Raw genomic sequence first — 24,603 nt, forward strand, 5'->3', positions numbered from 1 at the left:
GATGTTGCAGTGTAATAACATATGCTATTTATGTAAGCTTACATATAACCCACAATGCATTATGTAAACAACAAAGAACACTTAATCAAACAATATATTTATAATATTACTGAAATATTAAATACATGGCTCTCCTCCCTACTTAGCTATAAACTCCAGCTCAATGTAGAATGCATCTCAACCTATATACACACTGAGACATGCTTGTGTTCACACTTTGATCTCTTCAGAACAAGTTTGCAGGACTAAAAGCTGAGACAAATTGAAGGCTCCTCAAACAAGGAGGAGGTTTGAGGTTTCACTCCTGGACAAGCAGTCCTGACAAGGGACTTCAGAAGTGATCAAAAGTAGGTACACACACACACACACACACACACACGCGCGCACGCACACCCACACACACACACACACACACACACACACACACTTTCCTGACAGTCCACAATGCTTGGAAGAGAACCTTTTGGCTGTGAAATAATCACAAGTTCTGAGGCCTTTACTGTGGTGGTTGTAGGAGTTGTCTCAGGAAGTTGTTCTGACAGCTCTCTGGACACATTTCTTCTCTAACAACTGACCCTGGTCTCCCCAACTGATCGATGTGTCATCTCCAATTGATATCAGATGCAGTCTCCACTGTGTAGGAGAGTGGTCCAGTTCTGTCCCTAATCTTTCTGAGTAACCACTTTTGATCACCTCTGTAGTTCCTTGTCAGGACTGCTCGTCCAGGAGTGAAACATTGGATCTCCTTGATTGAGGAGCCTTCAAATTTGTCTCAGCTGTTTGTCCTGCAAACTCCTTCTGAGGAGATCCAAGTGTGGACGCAAAGGGATGACCCAGGAACTGATGTTGGCTGTGGAGAGTGCTATATTACAATATTCAAGGAGGGAATTAGTGAGCCTCCGTTTCAGTGTTAGTGTAGTGTGTTCTGCTGCCATTGCTCACCACAACACTCTTTAGACTCTTGACAAACCTTCCCACCAAGCCGTTTGTAACTGGGTGATACGATGCAGATGTAATATGTCTCATTCCAGCCATTTTCAGGAATGACTGAAACTGTTGCACAACAAACTGTGGTCCATTGTCACCAATTGTGTATTCTGGAACACCAATCCTTGAGAAGAAGCTTCTCACCATTTCGACAGTGTGCAAAGCTGTAGTGGAGGCCATTGGGAACACTTCTGGCCACTTTGTAGCTGCACCCACTGCTACCAAAAACTTTTGTGCCCATGAATAGTCTGGTATAATCTACATGAACGCTCTGCCAGACAACTGTGGGCCATTCCCAGGGATGAACGGGCACTGCTATTGGCATCTTCTGGGAGCTTTGGCATTCCGCAGAGTGCATGGCAAGCTGCTCGATCTGCTGATCTATCCCAGGCCGCCAGACAAAACTCGAGCCAACACTTTCATTTTAACCATGCTTAGATGACTGGCATGTACCTCCTCCAGCAACTTACTTCTCACCTTGGATGCTATAACGGCTTTCAAGTCTCACGTAAGGCAAACTCCATTAAGGGCAATTTCATCCTGGTGCCGTCAGGGGAATTCCACCCCGTCAAATTCAAGAGAGTTTCTGATCAGTCAGGAGGCTGCTCACTGACTCCTGGACCTGCTCCAAAGGAAAGGGGCAGTGAAGGACTAAATGGAAGAGATCCACACTCTGACGGGTAAGACTGGGTGTAATGAGAGATCCCTCAGCACTGCTCTCCAGTGTGGGTTAAGTGCTGGGGTTTGGCACAGGATTGCAGTGTGTGAAGAGCAGGACAGCCTGGATAACCTGCTAAATCTGGCCATTCAAATTGACAACTGGGCAACTGAGTGGCACAGTGAAAGGAAGCCCCGAGCTTCCTACTCCTTAGATAACCATCTGTCTTCACCCTCTCCGTCATTACCCAGTACACAGTCCTCTGAGGTGTGTAGCTGCATGCACCTATCTCAGGAGGAATGAGATTGACACAGGAGAACAGCTTCCTGTCTCTACCGTGGTGATCCAGGATGCTTCTGGGAATCATGTCCCAAATGCCCAGTAAAAGAGGATATTTGTCAGCAGGAAGGGGAATTCTGATGGGTCGATTCTCCTTGCAAACATCTTCTCCCAGTGGAATAATGCTCCCAGCTTCCTTGTCCTGAGGGTCGCAGACCCATGAGCTGCAGGATTTAAGGACTCTGCAGCAGCCAGTAACCTCATGGATATCTCTCTGGCTCAGAGACAGAGAGTTGCGACTCAGCATTTGAGAGAGAATGCTGATGTCAAGGCTCTTGATGGTTGGCCTCTGGGTACTGGCAACATCCATTTTTCCTCATAATTCCTCCAATTTGTGCTAGAAGGCAACCATGGGGAATAGCTCCCCTTCTAACTTGTTGATTCAGCTGAACTACTGCTGGTGCTTGGCCTTCCCTGGGACTGGCATGCCTCTCTATCTGAGCTCAAACTCTTTTCAGTGTATCCCCTCTTGTGCCGTCCGCTAGTGTGAACATATTTGGTCTTCTGACCTTCTTAGGGTCTTCAGTTAGAAGAAGGCCACCTCCCTGCCTCCACACCAGCCACACGACTGTGCTTTGACCTCTTACCTGGTACTAGTCCTCCCAGAACCAGCTCGTTTCCCTCCCTTATCTCTTAAATGGTGGCCATGGAAGAGTACACCAAGGAATCAATGGACCTAGGATTTATCCATCCATCAACCTCGCCTGCAGGGGCAGGATTCTATTTTGAGGCCAGGAAGGATTGAAAGCTCTGTCCCTACTTTGATTATCAGCCCATCAAAAACATCACGGTGAAGAACTGCTACCCTCTTCCCTGGTTGCCTCTGCATTTGAAAATCTCCAAGGAGCGAATACCTTCTCCAAGATAGATCTATGCAATACTTATAACCTGGTTCATATCCGAGAGGGGGGTGAGTGGAAGACAGTGCCCAACACCTTCACTGGCTACTATGAGTATCTCAAGATTCCATTTGGACTGGCCAATGCCCCTGCTGGTTTTCAGGCCCTGGTCAACAATGTGGTGCAGGACAAGCTGAATCAGGTTGCCTCTTTGTATTTGGATGACATCCTTATCTATTCCCACTCTCGCGAGGAACACTTCCAGCATGTCTGGAAGATGCTCAGATGGCTCCTCAAGAACAGCCTTTAAGCCAAGCGGGGAAGTGAGAGTCCCATAAAGAGCAGGTGTTGTTTTTGGGCCGGATACGATAGTCACCGCTTCCAGCATTCAAATGGACCTGTGTAAAGTTCAGACAGTCACAGAGTGGCCCAAACCATCTACGGTCGAACAGGTGTGGTACTTCCTGGGGTTTGCAAACTTTGGTCGCCACTTCATCAGAAGCTTTAGTTCCATCGCAGCCCCTATAAATGCGTATGTTAATCAAAATGGCTTCTTCGTTTTGTTAAAAGTAGGAATGCTTCTTTGTTATGATAAGTGCTTTCTCTTGCAGTTTATTTGGGTTTAGAGTTGCTGATAACGGGGATTGTATTTATTTGTTAACCAACTGGGATTAATGTTATTCTCTCTTCTGGGTCTGTAAACTATTGTTGGCGGGCTTTTGGGGAGTTGGCGCGAGGAGTGAGAAAGAAAGGACGTGATGCTGTAAGCTGGGCGACGGAACGGACCCCGAGCAGGGGCCTGAGGCCAGGATTTTCGACGAGGAGAGGAGACGAAGACAGACGTGCCAGGGCTGATTGGTTGATCACTTTGGGTGGTCCTGAGCTACGAGTCGAGGAGGTCTGAGGGGATCGAATGGTGGCTGGAAGACTTCGTTAATTGAGCTCCAACGGTTGTGCACGAAGTGGTTTGGACTTTGATAAGTTTTGGCACCTTTTCTTTATTTTCTTTTCCTTCATATATACTGCATTGTTATTAATCACTTAGTTCTAGTAAGATCTATAAAGTGTAATCATTTAATCGCATATGGTGTACTGTCTGTTATTTGGCGAGGTGGGGACATCACACAGCATCCACACCAGCTGATTACCCAGTTTGGCGGGGCCGAAGGCTGCTCCCCCTAGACGAGAATGAGCTGAGCGAGCCAGGGGTCTACAGCCAGCGAGCCACATGGTCTAACAACAGTGGTGTCTTTAGTGACTTTATAGATCACATTGGAGCTGTGCTTAGCCACACAGTTATGAGCGCAGAGAGAGTACAGCAGTGGCCAAACATGCTTCCTTGAGCTACCGCTGAGGAGGAGATATTTTAACCTGTTGTCACTGACTGTGGTTCTATCAAGGACAAGCGCTGTCCTTGAACCTCCTTGTGAAATGCAGAAAGGGGAGGAGAGGGGAAGATGTTGCATCATTTTGGACTAGTTGGTGGAATTAGAGAAGGCTACATTCTTTTGAAGAAACTTTCTTTCTGGCTCTGTCAAGTTGTCCAAAAATTATTTCACAAGGAGTATTTACTTTTTCCCTTGTTTGGGATGCAGAACAATTAGGGGTGTTGTCACTCCCTGGTTTCATCATACATGTATTTCTGAATAAGTCCTGCCACACTTCCAAGCCCACATCAATGTAACAGCAAAATGTCCTCTTAATTCCGATTATCACTGCCTGCCCTGGGGGCTCAGGGTAAGAACTCCACCTCTTGCCAAGCCCCAAACCTAACTATGAACACAAAAGTAGCGAAGGAAGGTCATAACTTTAGTCTGAAGAAAAGTCAAAGTATAAAGAATGACCTTAAACGCAAGTGATTCTGCAGATGCTGAAAATCCAGATCAACACGCTCAACCTGCCCGAGGAACTCAGCAGGTCAAACAGTCCTGTTGACGGGTCTCGACCCGAAACGCCGACTATTTATTAATTTCCATAGATGCTGCCTGACCTTCTGAGTTCCTCCAGCGTTTTAGCGTGTTTATAATATGCCTACAGTATATGTTATACAGAGGACATAAGGTTTAAAAGAACTATATTTTTAGGAAGAAATATATTTCGACTGCTTTGAAGTTTTGCAAATGTTTCACTCGAGAGTTACAGGTACAGAGTCGGGTCCACACCTGTCGGAAAGAGTTAATACTGAAGTGACGTGAATGGGGCCGCGGTGCTTTCAAAAGACTTTTCGTAGTTATACTGGCGCTCGTGAACTTTCTGCGCTGCCATCGTCAACAGAAAAATGGCAGTATAACTGGGGTCTTAACAAAGAGTGGAAAGGAAGACAAACACCGACACGAGGAGGAAAACAGCAGTGAGGAGCAAATTGAACGCCAGAACAGTCAGATAGAGTGACAGAAAAAAATAAGTGGGGGAGGGAGGCGGGGATTAAAATTCCTCCGATTCCATATATGGCAATAACAGAAAGGCAAAGTGATTTCGTGTCCGTTCGCCGTTCTTAGGGTCACACAACTCAAAAACAAAAGGGGGAGAGTCAGCGGCCGATCAGAGGATGTGGGCGAAACTTGGATTCTGCCACTGGGATCCCACATTCCTCCAGTGCGTCTTGGCACTGAGCCGGGGCAAAGTCTCTCCCTCTCTTTGTCGATTTTCTTTTCACCACAGTCTCGCAAAAACTCATTTCCACTCACCCCGAAAGTGCAGCCCCGCTCAGAACTATTTTTCTCCCCTTCTCCCCGCGCTTGGTTTGTGACCCTCCCCTCCCACCGCCGGAGGAGGAGAAAAAAAAGAGAAAATTAAAAGTTGGGAAAGAAGGGGTGGGGGTGGGGTCAAAGTTTGTTGTGAAGTTGCTTGGGTCTTAAGTTTTGTTTACACATATATCGACGTGTGCGCGCGCGAGAGCGAAGTTGACAAAGGCTTTTTTTTCCGCGGTGAGTTTCACCGTTCTGATTTGCTCCGGTCAACTCGCCCCGGTCGGGGAGCTCATGAATAATTAAAGAGGGGGAGTTCTATCCAGCTAAAGCGACGCTGATTGAGCGCTCCTTGGAAATTGAGTTTCCTAACTTTTTTACTTAGCAAGAGTTTGGAGTGGGGCGATCATGAACGTTTTGATTCCTTTACGTCCGCACTTTTGAAGACTGGATTCCCTCGGAGGGGGGCAGGGAATTCTTTTTTTTTTAAAAAACAGAAAAAGTTTTAACTATTTAAAAAAAAGTTTTCGAAACTCTACTATTTAATTTTTTTTTTGAATTCATACACAAAGTCTGCCATGGATCCAAACCCTATCCCACCGCCAGGACAGACCATCGTTCGCGTCTTGGGGGACTCGGAGACCGACCTGGAAGCTCTATTTAACGCGGTGATGAATCCGAAACCGGGAACCGTCCCGCACCAGGTGCCCATGAGAATGAGGAAGCTGCCCGAGTCGTTCTTCAAGCAGCCCGATTCGGGCTCTCACTCGCGGCAGTCCAGTACAGACTCCAGCAATAACCTGCCCCAGTTGCAAGTGCAGCATATTCGCTCGCACTCCTCTCCTGCCTCGCTGCCCGTCAGTGCGAACCCCAACCCGCAACAGTATGGACACCTCCGGCAGCAGTCCTTCGATAACATCGACGATATCCCGTTGCCCCCCGGCTGGGAGATGGCCAAGACCCCCTCTGGCCAGAGATACTTCCTAAAGTGAGTATCAAACTTTTGTTTGCAACTTTTCACCGCCCTGAACTCATCAGCCTTTCTAATAGTATTACATATACTGTATTACAATATCAACACTGGATGTCAGATTGCTAATATTGTAGTCTGTTTCGCTGGAGACATCTCCCTGACGTTTTACCCTCCACCGTCTGTCCAACTCTTAACCCCCTCCCCCAGTTTGTGTTTATTTATTCAGAGCGACCTTAGTAACACCAACAAGATCTTGACAAGAGATTGGGTGGGCAGACACAGCTTGGGGATAAAAGTGCATTTGACCCGAGCTGTTCTTGTGAAAGGGATCGAGTTTGTTAATGGCATTAGTATTTGCTTTGTCACGGTCCGTGAGGGAATAGTGTGATCTTAGGAGGAGATAACCGTGCGAAATGCACCGGCAAGTGTCGAGAGTGCCAGTCTGGGCAAATCACGGCGTATTTTTACCCGCGGTTCATTGAGGACGCTGACTCGCATTGGTAGAGTCAAGTGAAAGGGCGGGGTGACTGTGATTGACAAACAGTTCTGTACCGTGTGCGACGCCCCAAGTGTCCAGTTTGTTTAAGAGTAATTTTTTTTCTGTTCTGAATGACATTCTGTGCTTGCCAAGGCTGGCAAAGGTGAAGTGACATTATGAGGAGGCCGGTAACGCTACTGGTCTTCTGCAGTTCCGGTTGGCACGGTGCTGTCATCGCAGACCTCTCTCAGATGGTTCCCGCAGAGATTTTGTCCGCGCCAGTGTTGCTCCACCTGTAATGGCATCGCCTTTAACAGCAGGACTGATGTGTGTGAAGTGATACAACTGGTAGAACCCCTGACGGCCAACTCCAGGAACCAAGCTTCAGTCCTACCCTCCCATTACTACCCTTGAGGAGTTTGGATGCTCCCCTGTTCCCGTGACCGTGGGTTTCTCCATTCCAAAGGTGTTAGTGCTGGTGGGTTAATTGACCATTGTAAAAAGCCCCTGGAGTATAGGTGCGTGGTATGGAGTGGATACAGGTGTGGACAGAATGGAATGGTCCAATTGGTATTGATTGGGTGGGCTGAATGGCCTACCCTTGAGCCCATGACTCCAATATCTCAATCTCTGATAACCCACTTTTGTGGCAACCTTGCTGTTGCTTTAGCATTTGTTTCTTTAGGAGGCTGTGTTGCTAGCTCACACTCAGCCCAGCGCAGGTGGAAAGACTGCAGGGAGCCAGCCGGATTTGAACCTGGAACCGCTCGCCATTGCAGATGCTACTACACCACCAGCTGGCAATGATAACCCACTTATTAATGAGATTCCAGCAGTTGTTGGAACCTCTACCCAGGTATAAATCTGCACTGAATTTGAATCCAGGGTGAAGAGTGATAATGCTCTTATCCTCCTTAGCTAAGCATCCTGACTCAGTCTTCCTTTTTTTTAGGGTACTTTGTTGTTCCTGTTTTAGGGATGAGGGAGCTAGCCTTGTGATTTTCCCTTGATCACATAACCTCTCACAGCCATTCTCATTGAGTCATACAGCATGGGAACAAGCCCTTCAGCCCAACTCGCCCATGCTGACTCCATTGTCTCGCAAACTGGCCCCTTTCATTTCGCCTTGGTTCATGTGACAGAAATAAACTAATTCCAGTTCCCATCTGCCCACCTTTGGCCTATAGCCCTCTAAACCTCTCCTATCTGTGTACCTGTCCAGTTGGCTTTTAAATGTGGCTGTTATGCCCGCCAGGAAGACGGTTCTGCAGCACTTCGTGGAGAGTGAAGGGCATGATGGGGCACGGAGGAAATCATGGTCATTCACTGTAACCAAGAAAGACCTCAGTTGTGACGACTACTCATACCACTGGACCTGGACTTCCGAGGTCGAGAGAGTGGAACTGCCCCAGGGCAATGGCTTTTCCACTTCTAAAAACTCTCCCACACTGGTTTCTTGTCATCGTCGGATATGATGGAAAACCAAGAGTGTGCCCGCCTCAACCACTATTTCTGGCAGCTCATTGCAAAGACACACCACCCTTTGTGGGAAGAAGCTGCCCTGATTTACATATTGCTGGCATATTAAGTGAATTAACCATCAAGACACTTTTTGTTCCCTTTGCAATTATGCATTGACAAAATGTACAATTTTAGCTAAGTTTATTAAATGGAATTTCTAGACCTAGCAATTTTAGTTTCTCTTGGATCTTGTACCAGGGTGTAAACTATCCTGTATCTGAAACAGCAAATAACTCTTGTAGCAAACATTACTAGAACCACAAAGTGATTCTGCCCAGTGTAAGTCAGCCTGCAGCCCACACAGTGACTTCTGATATTGGTGTAGACTACTTCTTTTGGCACACATTTTGATTTTGCCATCTGAGTTGATGGCACATAATTCATTCTTTATTAAAGATATAAAGTCATGAAAATGCTTCCAGTGCTGAGACACCAGTCTTCAATCTCTTTGCCCAATTGCAAGGGATAATCTGCAGTACTGTGCAAAAGTCTTAGGCACATACTGTATGGGTGTATATAGTAGTACTGTAGTAATTTTATGTATTGCACTATACTGCTGCCACACAGAAAAAAAGCAAAATTTCATGAGTGATGATAAACCTGATTCTGATATTGGTCTCTATTGTGGACTGAGATGGAAGGGGGCAGGGAGCGGTTGGGAAGAGGGACAGGGAGAGGGGAGGGAGCAGGAAGCACCAGAGAGACATTCTGAAACGATCAATAAGCCAATTGTTTACAATCAAATAACCTTGCCTGGTATCTCAGGGCTGGGTGTTTCTGCACCCATGCCACCCCCCTGCCCCAGCACTCCTTCTCTGCCACTTGTCCCACACACCTCCTGTAGCACTCCACCCTCGCCATTCCCAACATTCTTTGCTCCTGCCAGATTTACGTCTCACTCTCTGTTCCACGTTGACAAATACTGTACTGTACTAAAGTTCTAGGCACCCCAGTTATATATATGTACTTAAGACTTTTGCACCGTACCTTTATTTTACAGAAGACCGTGTGTTACGGGCGACTTCAGAAGTTATACACTTGTGAACTGTAGTCACTGTTGTTGGAAATACAGCAACCAGTTAGGATTCAGCATGCTTCCACAGGCAGCACTGTAGCAATGACCTGAGAATCTATTTTTAGGTGTTAGTGAAAGGCTAAATATCAGCCCTGACACTACTAATACTTCATTATTAATTCAGAGCATGCCAGTGGCAATGTCTGTCCTTAATTGTTCCTGAACTGAGGAGGCAGTGAAGAATTGACCACACTGAGTGCTCACAGAACACTCAGTGGCCACTTAATTAGGTACACATGTTTGATAATGTAAATCTAATCAGCCAATCATATGGTAGGAATTGAATGATAAGTGCATGCAGACATGGCCAAGGGGCTCAGTTGTTCAGCCCAAACATCAGAATGAGGAGGAAATGTGATCGAAGTGACTTTTACCGTGGAATGATTGTTGGTGCCAGGCGGGGAGGTTTGAGTATCTCAGAAACTGCTGATCTCCTGGGATTTTCAAACACAACGGTCTTTAGAGTTTACAGAGAATGGTGCGAGAAACCAAAAAAAAAAAAAATCCAGTGAGTGTCAGTTCTGGGGCAAAAATGCCTCGTTAATGAGAAAGGTCAGAAGAGAATGGCCGGACTGGTTCAAGCTGACAGGAAGGCGACAGTAACTCAGATAGCCACGTTACAACAGTGGCGTGCAGAAAACATCTCTGATTGTACCACATGTCAAATCTTGCAGTGGATGGGTTAGAGCAGCAGAAGATCATGAGCATACAGCCAGTGCCCACTTTATTAGTTTACAAGGTACCTAATAAAGTGCCGCTGAGAGTCCAGGTGACTCTGGAAAATTCCCTTCTCTGAAGTACAAGAGCAGTCCTGATGAAGGGTCTCGGTCCGAAACGTTGACGTTTTTTCCTCTCCATTGATGCTGCCTGACCTGCAGAGTCCCTTCTCTGTGTGTTGCGGAGAGAACCTGTTGAGTTACTACAACAATCCGTTACCTTCATGGTCACAATTGCTGTTATGAGCTGTGTTTAATTGGAGAAATTTGAATTCCACAGTGAGATTTGAACTCTACAGGTCATATTTCCAGACCTTTCCATGCAAACCCCGTCAGTAAAGAACTTTGGAGACACAAGACAGCTTGAGCGAATTAGGCCTTTTCTTTTTGGAACGAGGGTGGATGAGAGAGGACTTGATATAGGTGTACAAGGTTATAAGAGGCACAGATAGAGTTGAATGCCAAAGACTTTTTACCAGGGTGGAAATTGATAATACCAGGGAGCATTATTTTAAGGTGATCGGAGGAAAGCATAGGGAGGGTGCCAGAGGGAGTTTTTATTTTACGCAGAGTGGTGGGTGCGTGGATGTCCTGCTAGGAATGGTGGTAGAGGCAGATACATTAAGGGCATTTAAGAGTCTCTTAGGTAAAGTACCTGGATGAGAGAAAAACGGAGGGCTATGTAGGACAGAAGGTTTAGATTGATCTTAGAGTGGGTTAAAAAGTTGGCACAGCATTGTAGGCCAAAGGGCTTGTAACTGTGCTGAACTTTCTATGTTGTAAGAGATGCTGGCATCTGGAGCAGCAGGGCGAGCAGCATCTGTGGGGGGAGGGAAGTCACCGTTAACATTTTGGATGGCACATTGGGACCGAGAGTGGAAGGGGGAAATAGCAGGTATAAGGAGGAAGAGTGATAGGACAGAAGTCTGAGGTGATTGACCAGCAGGTCGAGCCAGGTAGGGGAAGGTCAGAGGTGGGTGTTGTTGTACTCCTCGCAAGGGACAATGAATGCGTGAAAATCTGAGGAGTACATGACACCGTGTTGTCCTCGATGGTGAAAAGACTGTCTGACCTTTCTCATGGTGAGTTGTTTTTCCCAAATGTCCAAGTAACTGCGGGATGCAGAAGTGCTCTGAACAAGCCCTTGGGCCCCCACAGTACCACAAACTCCCTGGGAAACTGTTGTTTCGACTGGCAGTGGATGGGAACATGCAGCTGCAAGTCTGTAAGATGACAACCCTGACAGGGACGGTAGGAGTATTATATGACATCAGACTTCTAAAACCATCAGGGCTCTTTTCTTGGCAGATTTTGTGCATTTTTTTTAATTGTTGTTGAGTCACGACACTCAATCCTCCAGCATAAGACTACCAAGTTAAGACACAGTAGCTTCTTCAGAACTATTCCCATCTGCTCCATACTGTAAATATACATCAGGAAGCAAGCAAACAGTTGTTTTGCAATGCCAGAACTTTAATTACTATTCTGAACTGTTTTGCTTGTGATTCAAACCTCAAGGGTGTGGAATAATCAAAAGAAATACAATTAACAATTGCTATAAACTCACTGAAGTGGTAATTTTTTTACTTCACAAAGTGTACGATTGGTGGGTAGTTATAGGCAGACCTTGAACTAAAACTTAAAAGTGCAAGAACAAATATGAAAGGTTGTGGGTTCATTCAGTGACAACTCTTGGGAGCCACTTTTTGCTGAGACTGAACTTAGTCATTCGTTCAATCTTTTCTGTGTTCCAGATCCAGTTTTCTGAAACACTACAGTGGTAGTTTGTTACAAGGTATTATTGAAGAAAATCAGCAATCCCATTAACAGTTCAGCTGCTTGTAAATCTAGCATCTTCCTGTTTCCTCTCAATTCCACCAGAAATAACAATTTGTCTTGTTGTCAACAGCTAGCACTTATCAAAGTAGCCACTAATCCTGTTTAATTCTGTGCGAGGTAGTGGAGTTTGGAGGCGCTGTTGTAAGGTTGTTTGAGTTAGTAATCCAAAGGATCGGTTGCTAGTCTAAATCTAGATGTTTGAATCCCACCTTTGGAGCTGGGAAGTTTTAAATATAATTTGTTCAATTCCAGAATGAAAATTTGGTGCTTCCCGTAACAAACTATTTGGCCCATTAATTCTTTTTGGGGGAGGAAATCTGCTATCCCCAGTTAGCTTAACTATTTGTCAGACTCTAGAACTCCAGCAATTGGTTTAGCGCGGTGGCTCAGTATTAGAACGGCCCTGGTTTAATCCTCATCTCTGGTGCTGACTATTTGGAGTTTGCAAGTTCTCCCTGTAACCATGTGGGTCTCCTCATGGTGATCCCATTTGCTAATTTAATTGGCCATTGGCCTCTTGTGTGTAGATGTGAGTGAATTAACAGAATATTTGATGGATTAAAATGGGATTGGCGTAGGTTTGGTGTAACCTTGTGCTTGATGGTTGACATGGTTGAAGAACTGGTGTTTTCTACACTGTTTGACTAGTATGGCTAACTTTCATCTGTCCTTTGAAAAGGGCCTCCATGTCACTGTCTCAGTTCAGTACTGCAGATCTTGAATAACTGGAAAAAAAAGCTAGAAATACTCAGTGTGACAGGCAGAATCTGTGGAGACACAGAGTTGATCACCTTCAATATGGACATTTCTTCCTGCCTTCTCCTTACCCTATAATGCAGGGGTGCCCGGCTTTTTTTTATGCCATGGACCAAAACCAATAAGCAAGGAGTCTATGGACTCCAGGTTGGGAACCCCTGCTATAAAAGGTTTAAAAAGAAGCATAGATGGGAGCGCAAAAGGTGGGACTGAACAACCAAATGACCCAACTACTAACCACAGCCACCACTCACTTTTGCTCACACTGCACCAGAATACAAGACCATAAGATATAGGAGCAGAAGTAGGCCATTTGGCCCATCAAGTCTGCTCCGCCATTCAGTCGTGGGCTGATCTGATTCTTCCGGTCACCCCCACTCCCCTGCCTTCTCCCCATACCCTTTGATGCCCTGGCTAATCAAGAACCTATCTATCTCTGCCTTAAATACACCCAGTGACTTGGCCTCCACAGCTGCTCGTGGCAACAAGGTCCACAGATTTACCACCCTCTGACTAAAGTATGAGGCTCCCAGATCAGCCTCTATGGCCACTGAAGACCCGTCAATAGACAGCCCCTTATGAGAATATTAACTGTGTTTCAAGTGATCACACTGATGGGAATATAGTCAGTTGATGTCACTTTTCTTTTCACACAGTGATGCCTGGATTTAGCTCATTGCTGTTAATGACTTCATGTCCAGGGCCAGTTGATCTTCCATTCATTATAATGCAGATGACAGTACTAATGTCAAAAGCAGATCAGTGCTGTCACAACAGATGTTAGACTTTCCTGCTGGAACCTACTGGGGTGCCAGTTAGTGACATCAAATTAGGACAGGCAAATAAAAAGCACCAGCCTCTGGTCCCACACCACCAGCTTCAGGAACAGTTATAACTCTTCAACCAACAGGCTCCTGAATCAGTGTGGTTGACTCCACTCACCTCATCACAGAACGGACTCCATATAGTCTATGAACTTGTCAAGGAGTCTACATTTTACTTTCTCAGTATTATTTATTTAGTTAAATTTGCACAGTTTGTCGTCTTTTGTACAGTTTGTCTCTGTGTTTAATTTTTCATTGATTCTGTTGTATTTCCGAGTTCTACTGTGAATGCATGTAAGAAGCTGAATCTCAAGGTAGCAGTGTATATGTACATGGATAATAAATTAACTTTGAACTTTAAATGGTTCCAACGCCTTTGTATATGTACAGTGTATATGTACATGGATAATAAATTAACTTTGAACTTTAAATGGTTCCAACGCCTTTGTATATGTACAGTGTATATGTACATGGATAATAAATTAACTTTGAACTTTAAATGGTTCCAACGCCTTTGCTCAAGATCCCTATGTCCTGATCCACTAAATGTTAGGGAAAGAAGGATGCATGAGTAATTTTATATTTGACTCTGTCGAACACTGGTACTTACGAAGTGGTAATTAAGCAATATGATTCTAATGACATCCTACCCTATGAGAACAATCAGTAGAACCCTGAGATTGAAAGGCTGCATAAAATTCTTAGCTAAATGTGTTGTGTGTGTGTGTTTGTGTTTGAGATTTTTAAGAATGGTTAACATTATTTAAATGAAGTTGATAAAAAGTTCTTATTTCACCTTGATAAACATGTGTTTGCACGTATATGCATTTGCTTTCATGTATTTAGTTTCAAGTGAGTGTAAGTGTGCATCACATGAAACTTCAGAGGCTAGTCTCTGTCCTGGGCACTAGCCTCCCCTGCATCCGGGAAACCTCCAAAAGGCGATGCCTCATAAAGTCAGCATCCATTATTAAGGACTTCCATCACTCAGGACATGCCGCCTTCTCATTGCTACCATCGATGGAGGAGGTACAGGTGACTGAAGATACATACTCAACATTTCAGGAACAGCTTCTTCCCTTCCACCATCAGATTTCTGAATGGGCAATGAACCCATGAATACTGCCTCAGTATATTTTTCTCTTCTCTCTTTGCACTATTTCTTTATTACTCTTTTTATTATTAAGTATTGCAATGTACTGCTGCCGCAAAACAGCAAATTGCATGACATATGTCAGTGTATTAATCTGGTTTCTGGTTCTGCGTGTGTTGATCCCTGTGTCTATCACACACACAGCTAGGTGTGTGTTTGACAAGTGAACAAATAGTGAGGCAATAAGAACTCAAACTCTTGTAGCTCATTGTCCATGTCCTGAAATGTTTCCCCAGGTTTCTACAAGATGTTTGACTCCCTATGAAAATTGTTAATACTGTGATTGCTTTTGATTTGATGACTTATTGCAGAGTATCTAGTGCCCACATTCAAGTCATGGGATGATTCAGCAGAACTTTGCAACTTTTAACAGACTGACTTAATACTATAATTATCCACATGACATTGCCCAGACTTTTTTCTGGTATTCTCGGGAGAGAAGTCTATCATAGGCTCTTGTTCTCTGTGGATAAAGGCAGGATGTTTTTCTGAATTGTGGACAGTTTTACCTAACAAAGTGTTATTAAAATCCTCAAAGCAATGAGTGCAGAGAACTGAGGATCAGTCACAGCTTGGTGCAATCATCTACATATGCTACTCCATCTTAACCACTGTAGTTCACTACAGCTCTCTTCCTTTTTAACTCTGGTCCCTCATCTCTATCTAGATATTCTCTAAATTCCTCTGATCTTCTCCATAAGACCCACCTCTGACTCCCATTTCCAAACATGCTTTTCTCAACACTTTCTTTTTCCATCCCAATCTGTACCCATGATTGCTGCAGCTCTACTTCATCTCTCCTCTTGGGTTTCTGCCCCTTTCATGCCTGCACGGTGGGGCAGGAAAACAAGGTCACCATTGACTCCCTCTGTGACTTGTGATCTCACTGCTCTTCCTCCTCCTCCTTGACGTCTCTTTGATATGATGTGCCACATCTCCCCACCTCAGTACCAGTCGTGTTGATGCTGTTCTTACATGGATTTACACTAAACGTCACATCGTTGGCAGAGAGATCTGTAAATGGTTTTATTTCCCTCTCCGTTCTGCGAGGAGTCCCTCAAGGATCTGTCAATGACCTTGTCATCTTCCACATGCATGCTTTGCCCTGTGGTGATTTCATTCTGAGCTTTCTAATGTTCAACGATGGCATCTCTCCACCGCTCCAGCATCGGGTGTGTTTACCAGTTACAAAATGGAGTGCAGCAACTTGTTGAGACCTCTCTGAGGACAAGGGTGTGTCACTCCCTTAAGGGGACCCTCCCTTTGAGCACCATATTGACTGGGAAATATGTTGCCTATTCATTATTGTTGTTGGATCAGAATCCTTCCTCTCCTTATTTAATATCACTGCGGACATGCCTCCAATGCAAGGACAACGGTGGTGCAAGATGTAGGAAGTTTTGAACTGAACATTTAATGATATCAGCAGTTTGTTCACAAAAGAAATGGGTAACAATCTCGTTTGGACATTTCCTGTGCCTTTGCACATTTAGATGGGCTGAATGGCCTAATTCTGCTTCAGTGTCTTGTGGTCTAGAAGGCTTTGGGTAGCATTGTAGAAAGAGGAGATGATCTCTCTATGCCCCATGAACCTGCCCCTCCATTCAGAAAATGGCTGACCTGCACCTACTTGCATTTATCTATCATAATTCTGACCCAATAAATGTCTATCAGTGTTCTCTTCATGGAAAGCCCAGACATTGCCTTTAACTTCCCTCTATAGTCTTTAGTGTGATGCAATATCTATGAGTCCACTGGAAGCCTATAGGTGGCCTGTCCTGGGTTTAGAGTTCGGTCTGTGTGTACGTTGGTAGGCAGGTGGGTGGTCGGAGGAAAGGGGCTTGTTTTGCTGTTTGTTATTCTGTTGTTGTTAGTATTGCTCTGCTGAACATTGTGGGTATGCTAATTTGGCACCACAATACCTGCCAACACTTGCGGGCTACCTTCCGAAACATCCTTCGGTTGTGTTGGCTGTTAACGCAAATGGTGCATTTCACTGTATGTTTCGGTGTGCTTGTGATCAATAAATAAGTAGATAAGTTATTCCAGTCACCAACCTTACTTGCTATCGGCTAAATTAAACTGCCCACAACGTTGGGCTCTTATGCAACACCCAAGTTGAGCTTCTGACCCTGCATCCCCTCCAGCACAAAATGTACCCATGCATCTCCACAATACTGCCTTTCCATTTTTTTTGGTGGAGACACACTTCACATGAATATTGTGTATCCTGAATAAGCCAGGACAAAGGAAAGGACGAAGAGCATTGACAGGTTTGCAATGAGCGCTTTCCATTGTGTTACTGACACCGTGGGGGTTAGATGTTGGATTTTAGAATGGATTCACGTACATATTATTGCAGTCAGTGGCTAATCTGTCTGTATTTATCTCACCAGTTTAATTTGCAGAGGATTTGGAGGGCATGGGCCAGAATTATCAGGGGTATTGTTACCTATTGGGCTCTATATTGTAAATATGTTTATGTTTATAGAAAGGCTTTGGCACAACTTGCCAAGCAGGTCTGACCTAGAGCTTGTTGGAACATGCCTATAAAGGAAGCTGAGGCAGAAGACCTGGTTGTTTGAATTGACTTTCTGTTCCCAAGTTAGCTTTAAAAAGTATACGCATCTTCAGGAATTCTTAATTTTATGAGTCTATCCAATTTTCTATTTTAAAAACATTGCAAACATTGCTACTTCGCAGCTCCAAGGACCCAGGTTGGACCTGACCTCTGGTGTGGTCTGTATGGAGTTTGCATGTTCTCTCTGTGATCTCATGGGTTTCCTTTGCGTGCTCAGGCTAAATCCCAAATCCACAGCCCTCCCCCCAAAAAAAGCGTATAGATCAAGCTGCCAACAGAAGTGGTGGATACGGGTTTGATTTCAACAAGAGAAATTTGGATCAGTACATGAATGGGAGGGGTTTGGAGGGGTATAGTCCAGGTTCAGGTCGATGGGACTAGGTAGATTAATAGTTTGGCATGGACTAGATGGGCTGAAGGGCCTGTTTCATTGCTGCAGTGTTCTATGACTTTATGAAGTTGGTTATTTAATTGGCCATTGTAAATTGCCCCTAGTGTCTAGATGATCGCAACTCACTAACCATAACTGTACATCTTCGGAATGTAGGAGGAAACCCACTCTGTTGTATTTCTTTGTGAATGCCTGCAAGACAATGAATGGTGACGTACTGCTAGTTATAAAGAGCATAATAAGAACAAGGATCAGGAGTAGACAATCTGGCCCGTTGAACCTGCTCCGCCATTCAATAAGATCATGGCTGATCTGACCATGGACTCATCTCCACCTACCTGCCTTTTCCCCAGAAGGCTAAATTCCCCAACTATTCAAAAATCTAACAGTTTCATAAATATATTTAATGAGGTAACTTCTACTGCTTTACTGGGCAGAGAATCCCACAGATTCACCACTCTCTGCAAAAAGCAGTTTCTCCTCATCTCTGTCCTAAATCTGTTCCTCCAAATCTTGAGGCTGTGTCTCCTAGTTCTAGTTTCACTTATCAGTGAAAACAACTTTCCTGCCTCTATCTTAATCTATCCCTTTCAGAATTTTATGTTTCTATAAAATCCCTTCTCATTCTTCTGAATTCCAGTTAGTATAGTCCCAGGAGACTCAATCTCCCCTCACCTGGAATCAACCTGCTGAACCAATACTGCACCACTGCCATGGAAAAGCTCTTTATCATAGAGAACTATCTCTTAACCACTGGTGATATGGACTAACTGCCCAGAAGTGAGATAAACAACAGTCAGTCAAAGCTGTGGAGGCAGATGTTTGTCTGTTATTGTCACGTCTCTTTCCCTTTATACGAAGTGGTATCAGGTCTTTCTGGCTGAACCAGCCCTCACTGTCCAATTGCACCCATGTAGCCAATTGACCTACTGCCCCGTATGTCTCTGGACTGTGGGAGGAAACTGGAGCACCCAAAGGAAAGCCACGCAGTCACAGGGAGAATGTGCAAACTCCTTAAAGGCAGCGACGGGAAATGAACAAGAATCGCTGTCTCTGTGGGATTGTAGCAGTTAGCGCAGGGCTTCACAGTGCCAGCTGTAAGATCGCGGTTTGGTTCCTGCCACTGAGACCAATGAACCTACTAACCAGTATAACCATTTTCTGTAAACTTTAGAGACAGTTGTGTATGAAAATCCCCAAGAGATCAGCAGTTTCTGAGATACTCAAATTGCCCCATCTGGCATCAACAATCATTCCATGGTCAGTCACTTAGATGATATTTCTTCCCCATTCTGAAGTTTGGTCTGAACCTCTTGACCATGTCTACATGCTTTTATGCATTGAGTTACAGCTGCATAATTCTCTGATTAGATGTTTGCATTAACGAGCAGGTGTTCAGGTGTACTTAATGAATTGGCCACTGATTGTGTTTTGTATTTCTGCAGAAAAAGAACTTCCTCATATGTAAGGAGAATTACTGTGATCGCGTAAAGCTGCTGTGGTTTGCAAAATTACTGGGATGGTCAGTCATCATACATTGTGAGATTTTTACAACATTGTCAGGTTTTTGGATTGTGGACAGTACAGAAAGGTCACAGCTATTTTGGTTTAGATCGTATGTAACCAGTTCTTGTTTTAATGCACTTGAGCCTTTGTGCGATGAAGGCTGGAGTGTGCAAACATCCCCTGTAGTCCCAAGCTTGCCCATACTGTACATGAAGCAGTTAAACTTAATGTAGAGGCGACCAGTAATGCTGGTAGAACATAGAACAGTAGAGCACAGCAACAGGCCCACTGGCTCGCAATTCCAATTTAAACTAAATCTCCCTCCACATGTTCCCTATTCCTTCATTCCCTGCATTTTTTATGTGTTTGTTTACAAACCTTTGAACTGTCACTATCATATCTGCTTCTATCACTTTCCCTAATAGCCTGCTGTAGGCACCTACCACTCTTTTTCAAAAAAAAACTTGTTCCCTACATCTCCCTTAAACTCTTCCTCTTGCGTTAAATGCATGTCATCTAGTATTTGACCCTGGGAAAAAGATTCTGACTGTCCATCCTATCTTTGCCTGTCATCATCTTATAAACTTGTGTCAGGTCTCCTCTCAGCCTCTGAATAATTCAGAGAAAACAACCAAAGTTTATCTAACCTTTCTCAATAGCACATGCCCACTATTCCAGTAGGCATCCTGGTAAATCAGTTTTGTACCCTTTCTAAGGCTTCCATACCCTTCCTGTAATGGGTAGGGGTAGGGAGGTGACCAGAAATGAATACAATACTCCCCCTGTAGCTTCACTGTGAAGATTTTGGTAGTTGCAATGTGAACAATATCATGAGATATAAGAGGTAGTGTCTTCTCATTCTGCACCCCATCCTTTAGGACATAGGTGTCAAACTCAAGGCCCGCGGGCCATATCTGGCCCGGCGTACAATTATATCTGGCCCGCAAGATCATTTTAGATAGATCTATTATTTTAATTATTAATGGCCCGGCGATATGAAGCCTATGATTGTAAGTTAATACCAATCGTAAAAATAATGCTTGCTCAGCAGTCTACTTCATAAGAAATGGAATTTGTGAAGTGAAACACTTTGTAGTTATAGCAGAGACTGAGACACATGAGAACAGGCTGAAAAAACGGAGGCAATGAAAGCTGCGTTCGCACGCGCCCGACTGATCCGGCCCGCATGAAGCTGCATTTTGCCCAATCTGGCCCATGACCTAAAATGAGTTTGACACCCCTGCTTTAGGAGAAGAAACTAGACCTATTTATGCAAAATCTTCATAGGTGGCTGATGGTTTGGAAGTTATTAAAGTCAAAGTGAAATTTATTGGTTTTATCACAAGCAGCGGAGTGGTTAGTCCTGACAAAAGCTCTTGGCCTGAAGCATCCACTGTTGACTCCTTTCCATAGATGCTGCCTGGCCTTCTGACAACATTTTGTGTGTGTTGCTTGGATTTCTAGCGTCTGCAGATTTTCTCTTGTTAGTGGTTGGCGTAATGCGTTACAGTGCCACAATCAGGGTTCATTTCCTACTACTGTCCTGCAAGCATTCTCGCTGTAACTGCGTGGTTTCCTTCAGGTTCTCCAGCTTCCCCCACGTTCCAAAGACATACGTGTTCGTGTTATTAAGTCGTGGGCATGCAATTTTGGCGGCAGAAACGTGACTACACTTGTGGGCTGCCCCCAGCGCATATTTGGACTGTGATGGTTGATGATGCAAATGACACATTGTATGTTTTGAGATATATGTGTCAAATAAGCTTACTTTTACGTGTATGCCCGGGATGGCTTGGCCAGAGGCTGTGGAACAGGTTTGCTAGGACAGTTCATCACTAGTCTGGAGGAGTTCATGCTGTTCTCATGAAAGCGAAAAAGGTTGGGAAGCGATTTGATGAGAATGTCCAAGATCATGAAACAGCTAGATTTAGCAAATGAGGTGGAAAGTGTTCCTGTTGTCAGGTTAAAGACCAGAAGGTTGTGGTGATTGGGGGGGATAAACGAAAAGCAACCAGATACAAACCACTTCTCCAAGTTGACTGGTTTCCATCTGGGATGCACGGACAGAGAGGGTGGTGGAAGGAGATTCAATTGCACTTTCAGCAAGGAACCTGATAAAGTACTAAAGAAAGAAACAGAAACAGTTCTGGGCCAAGTGGAGACCAGGAATGGGACAATCTATAGTGGTCTTACAAATGGTTATGTGGACTTCTTTCTGTGCTATCATGATCTGATCATTTCAAACATTCTCCTGGCAAAGAAGATTCTCCTGAGTTCTTCAAAGGATTTATTCATGATTATTTAAATTTATGACCTCTAGGTTTGATCTTTACCCACCTAGGTCATCAGATCTGTAATTATAAAATGTCCATCAGTACCTCCATTCTCTCCTCCCACCCGTCCTCTGTTCTTGTCTGTTCTGGAAGAAAAAGCCCAACGTCAACCCTTGCCATCAACTATGTATCTAAGACATAGAAAACCTACGGCACAATACAGGCCCTTCAGCCCACAAAGCTGTGTCGAAAATGTGCTTACCTTAGAAATGATCTAAGCTTACCCATAGCCCTCAATCTTTCTAAGCTCCATGTACCTGTCCAGGAGTCTTTTAGAAGACCCTATTGTATCCGCCTCCACCACTGCCGCCGGCAGCTCATTGCATGCACTCAACACTCTCTGTGTAAAAAAAACAACTTACTCCTGACATCTCCTCTGTATCTGCTTCCATGCACCTTAAAACTATGCCCTCTCATGCTAGCCATTTCAGCTCTGGGAAAAAGCCTCTAACTATCCACACGATCAATGCCTTTCATCATCTTGTACACCTCTATCAGGTCACCTGTCATCCTCTGTCGCTTCAAGGAGAAAAGGCTGAGTTCACTCAACCTATTCTTATGAGGCATGCTCCCCAATCCAGGCAACATCCTTGTAAATCTCCTCTGCACCCTTTCTATGGTTTCCACATTCTTCCTGTAGTGAGGCGACCAGAATTGAGCACAGTACTCCAAGTGGGGTCTGACCAGGGTCCTATATAGCTGCAATATTACCTCTCAGCTCCTAAACTCAATCCCACCATTGATGGAGGTCAATACACTGTATGCCTTCTTAACCACAGGGTCAACCTGTGTAGCAGCTTTGAGTATCCTATGGACTTGGACCCCAAGATCCCTCTGATCCTCCACACTGCCAAGAGTCTTACCGTTACTACTATATTCTGTCATCATATTTGACCTACCAAAATTAACCACCTCACACTTATCTGGGTTGAACTCCATCTGCCACTTCTCAGCCCAGTCTTGCATCCTATCAATGTCCTGCTGCAACTTCTGACAGCCCTCCACACTATCCAAAACACCCCCAAACTTTGTGTCATCCCCAAACTTACTAACCCATCCCTCCACTTCCTCATCCAGGTCATTGATAAAAATCACAAAGAGTAAGGGTCCCAGAAAAGATCCCTGAGGCACACCACTGGTCACTGACCTCCATGCAGAATATGACCCGTCTACAACCACTCTTTGCTTTCTGTTGGCAAGCCAGTTCTGGATCCACAAAGGAATGTCCCCTTGGATTCCATGCCTCCTTACTTTCTCAAAAAGCCTTGCATGGGGTACCTTATCAAATGCCTTGCTGAAATCCATATACACTACATCTACTGCTCTTCCTTCATCAACGTGTGTAGTCACATCCTCAAAAAATTCAACTGACTGTTTCCTTTTCGGGATCAAGGGGTCCAAAGTCAGAATCAGCCAATGAGCCACAACGAAGGGATAGTATTGGGTTTGCTGTCTATGAATTTCTGAACACAAACAGAGATCTTTAGCCTTACCCAATATGGATAGCTATGGGTATCCTCACTAAACTGAGTTACACTGTAGCCACCTATTCTTCAAAGGCTCGATAACTTCCCTGTTGATCCTCCATGATGAGATTAGCTGCCAATACTGTTGTTTGCCAAAGGTCCCTCCTCTCCTTACCAAGGCAGAGGTACTTCCCGCTAACAAAGTAGATTAAACATGGTCCATTCATTTCTAGTAATACAATTTATATTTATATAAAATTCTTAGAAGCACATTTAACACTCAGAACATTTCTATATTATAAACGATTTCCAAATTGCAAAGAATTTCCAACACACAGGTATAATTTTGATAAACTAGAAAGACGTATCTAAAGTTTGCAGATGAATGAGTCATCCTTTGAAGAAACCAAAGACAGAGGATTAGATTTTTGTCACCTCTTCTTTTTTGTCATTCTTCTTGTCATTCCTCGACCATTCCTAACAAGTCTGATTACTTTCTAATGCTTATACTGTTTTTTGCTACTTGGTGATGTACTTGGTGATTACTTAGAAGGATGAGAGGGTTTCTGATTGAAACATATAAGATTATTAAGGGTTTGAACACGCTGGAGTCAGGAAGCATGTTCCCGCTGATGGGTGAGTCCAGAACTAGAGGCCACAGTTTAAGAATAAGGGGTAGGCCATTTAGAACAGAGATGCGGAAAAACTTTTTCACCCAGAGAGTGGTGGTTAAGTGGAATGCTCTGCCCCAGAAGGCAGTGGAGGCCAAGTCTCTGGATGCATTCAAGAGAGAGTTAGATAGAGCTCTTACAGATAGCGGGGTCAAGGGATATGGGGAGAGGGCAGGAATGGGGTACTGATTGTGTATGATCAGCCATGATCACAGTGAATGGTGGTGCTGGCTGGAAGGGCCAAATGGCCTACTCCTGCACCTACTGTCTATTGATGTCACATGCATGCGATATTTTATAGTCTCATTCCTCCAAGTGGGTGAATGCGCCGTTTAATTAAGCCGAAGCGGATCCCCTTGTTGTCGCTTGATTAAATGATGGGCCCATGATGACCCTATTGTTTGCTTGCTTATGACAAGAGGCTGTGTAAGGAATACTGGTTGGAAGTTTAACTTACTCAGAAAGAACTCTTTGACCCCAGGAATTGTCAGCTGCTGTGTTAGAAAGCTGAGCTTGGCAAAAAGGCCCCCTGGGATCCTGGACGTTGACTATCCATCACATGGCTGGTTCTATAGCAAGGAGTTGATCAACAGAGTCAATTTGAAAGTAGAGTCTGATTCAAGAGAAACAAACTTCACAATCTCCCAATAAAAGCAGGAACATTTCCTTAGAGCAATGCTACAAGTGGGAACAGGCTTCATATAAATTTAGTAATTTACTAAATAAAATTGCTATTTTAAAATAAAATTAATCATAAAATTTCATAGCATTAATATGTGTACAGTATTGGTTTGGATCAATAATTGATCC

At 44.3% G+C, this 24,603-nt stretch overlaps 1 protein-coding gene across 2 annotated transcripts in view; it reads left to right on the forward strand.

Annotated features, from left to right (window-relative positions):
- The first annotated feature begins 5,731 nt into the window (after positions 1-5,731).
- Positions 5,732-24,603, forward strand: part of wwtr1 (WW domain containing transcription regulator 1) — a 158,903-nt gene continuing 140,031 nt past the window's right edge. Inside the window, exon 1 of one of the 2 annotated variants that reach the window (XM_059993216.1) lies at positions 5,732-6,498. In XM_059993216.1, coding sequence (XP_059849199.1) covers positions 6,089-6,498 — 410 coding nt within the window. In that variant the 5' untranslated portion in view covers positions 5,732-6,088. The remainder of the gene's footprint in view (positions 6,499-24,603) is intronic. The other variant, XM_059993227.1, reaches the window with a different exon arrangement.

This window comes from Hypanus sabinus, chromosome 2 (assembly GCF_030144855.1).
Source record: "Hypanus sabinus isolate sHypSab1 chromosome 2, sHypSab1.hap1, whole genome shotgun sequence".
Classification (NCBI taxonomy): Eukaryota; Metazoa; Chordata; class Chondrichthyes; order Myliobatiformes; family Dasyatidae; genus Hypanus; species Hypanus sabinus.